This window comes from Quercus robur, chromosome 2, assembly GCF_932294415.1.
Source record: "Quercus robur chromosome 2, dhQueRobu3.1, whole genome shotgun sequence".
Classification (NCBI taxonomy): Eukaryota; Viridiplantae; Streptophyta; class Magnoliopsida; order Fagales; family Fagaceae; genus Quercus; species Quercus robur.
In genome coordinates, this window is record NC_065535.1 from 42,031,303 (window position 1) to 42,034,136 (window position 2,834).

At 33.9% G+C, this 2,834-nt stretch overlaps 1 protein-coding gene across 1 annotated transcript; it reads left to right on the forward strand.

Annotated features, from left to right (window-relative positions):
• Positions 1-454: 454 nt before the first annotated feature.
• On the forward strand, positions 455-2,180 carry LOC126713730 (E3 ubiquitin-protein ligase ATL42-like). Its single transcript, XM_050413577.1, has one exon. The coding sequence runs from the start codon at positions 690-692 to the stop codon at positions 1,956-1,958; it is 1,269 nt and encodes a 422-aa protein (XP_050269534.1). The 5' UTR covers positions 455-689; the 3' UTR covers positions 1,959-2,180.
• The last annotated feature ends 654 nt before the right edge of the window (positions 2,181-2,834 follow it).

Sequence of the window (2,834 nt, forward strand, 5' to 3'; positions counted from 1 at the left end):
TAGTCTAGTCTAGAGTTATTGATTTGGAAAAACTAATAAGTTAATCTAATACATAAAAAGACTTAAGAAGAAACAAGTAAAACAAGAACAAATTAAAGCTGACATTGAAATCTCAAACTCATACTGAAAGCATCAAATCCATCAACCAAGATTCACCCTAATTCGCGTGTCATCAAATACATCAGCTTAGCAGCTTGTCTCATGGCGTGAGGTTTCATTGTCTCATCTTAAGGTAAATCTCACTGATAAATGGTTCAAATTGATGACATTAAGATGAATTTTTGATGTCATATGGTTGTATTAGGATTAGTGTATTACTACCCCAGGAGAATGCATACCAAGTCAAGATGCCAAATTAATTTGGCTGTATTTATTACTATGAGCCTTGCCACATGGTCATCGCTACTGAATTTCAAACTTTTAATAGTCACATTATGATATGTATATGATTAAATGATTAAATAATTAGGACAAACAAGAACAGACTAGGAAGAAACCAAGAAAATTGACAAACCAGAAGAATAGCCTTCGGGGGAAAGTATACTTAAAAAATTCAATGCATAACAACCTATCTTAAGGACTCAAACTCCCCCTTTATAAGCTATAAGTTTTCCACAAAAAGTCTAAATTATCCAGAAGAATGCTTTCTGGAGAACTTTAGAATTCTGGGAAAGCTTTTATATTCAATCATGAATCAATTTCTTTTGCTAATTTTGGTTCTCCATTTCATGTTCATCAATGTCAAAGCACAAATGGCAGGGGATAATCAAGCTGCTTCACAACCTGTGCAACCAAGTCTTGCAGTTGTCATAGGTATCCTCTCAATCATGTTTTCATTAACATTTCTTCTTCTTGTCTACGCCAAATTCTGTCACAGGAGAGGGTCCATTCACAGCGATCCACAAAACTTTGGATTTATTAGATCAAGCTCTCGATTTTCTGGGATTGATAAGACAGTGATTGAGTCACTTCCATTCTTTAGATTCTCTTCACTTAAGGGGACAAAGGAAGGACTTGAATGCTCAGTCTGCCTATCCAAATTCGAAGATACTGAAATGCTTCGATTGCTGCCCAAGTGTAAACATGCCTTTCACATTGACTGCATCGACAATTGGCTTATAAAGCATTCAAGCTGTCCTCTTTGCAGGCATAAGGTAAGCCCTGAGGACCCAACAATTTATACATACACAAATAGTATGAGATTGATGAACCAGTCTGAGCTGAGACAAGACTCTAATATAGAGCTCTTTGTCCAAAGAGAAGAAGATCATCACGGATCTTCAAGATTCAGCATTGGAAGCAGCTTTCGAAAAACTGAAAAGGGTAATACAGAAGAAAAACCATTAATATTCCAAGAAGAAGCTGACAATAATGATGAAAACAACAAAGTCTTGCACAAGCACAACCACAAGATTATTGTATCTGACTTTATTTTCAACAACCGGTGGAGCAGTGTGAGTTCTTCAGACCTGATGTTCTTGAACTCGGAGTTGCTTAGTGCTACGTCAAGCTATAGATTCTCTTCTTTGGATTGGAATAACGAGCAGTCCTCAACAGCCAGATCTTTAGAAAATGGACATATTGTGAAGATTAAAGAGGAGATGGAGTTGAAGAGATCATTTGAGACCAAGGTTAGTACACTCAACAAAACTAGTCCAGTTTCATTTCCGGGTCTTCCTTCTACATCAGATTCCACACCAAATTTGAGTCAGACATCAAGGTATATGAATCCAACCGAGAGAAGATCAATGTCAGAAATAACTGCACTTTCAAGATATGAAGATATTTCTGGTATAAAGAACAGAATTGAAGAGTCTTCTTTGATTGAAAACAATGTTAAAGCGGAAAGAATGAGGCGGCTTTGGTTCCCAATTGCCAAAAGAACAGTTAAGTGGTATGCCAATAGAGAAAGAAGGTCCCAACAGTCTCAGAACACACAACGAGTATTAGATGTATAAATCACAAAGATACATCTCCACGTAGTTCTTTCCACTACTGTTACATAGTTTGAATGTTCTTGAATTTGGCTGATATTTATTGAGATGAAAGTCAGCTTGGAATTCATTGATACAGTTTCATATTAGATATTAGGTAGTACTTTGAAAAAAAAAAAAATATACATATATATATATATATGTACACTTAAGCTCAAGAGGAACAGATACACCTTTCAGTTTTCATTTCTGTTATTTCTATGGCTTCTCATGTTCTCATATGCTTGTATGTATGATTTATTTTTATTTTTATTTTTTTCTGATAGAATGTATGATGTTTTAATCAAAAATAGAATTACAAAAAAAAAAAAAAAATGGAAAATTCATCTAGGCTGGCCAGAGTAATTTTTATTCTCTTAACAAGAAGATTTGGTCATACATGGAAATGTTATTATTTTATAAGATTTAGAAACACCATCTTCTTGAATCATGTACTGGTACAGGTATCTTTCTGTTTTGCTTGTATTTATAAATGCTTGCATTATAAACAAAGGTAACTTATTAGGCAAAGAAGAAAGTGATTGCCACTCTGGTTCCATTAATTAAACATGCTCGTCTTTGCACGACTATATTTTAATTGAAACACTTAACTCATCAGATTGTAATAATATTGTCTTTTCTTTCGACTCTATCATGAAACTTAAGCAAAAATAGTATAGGATCCAAAAGTTCAACCTGTTCCAAGAAACTCAAGTTAGGGGATTGCCATTATTGACCAAGCAATAAGTAAATAACTAACTGGAAATTACAGTAATTTTAAATTATGTTTCGTATGCACTAATAGACTTGTAAAAATTAAATTTAAATTTTCACAATAAAATAGTAGTCCTATCATATGTG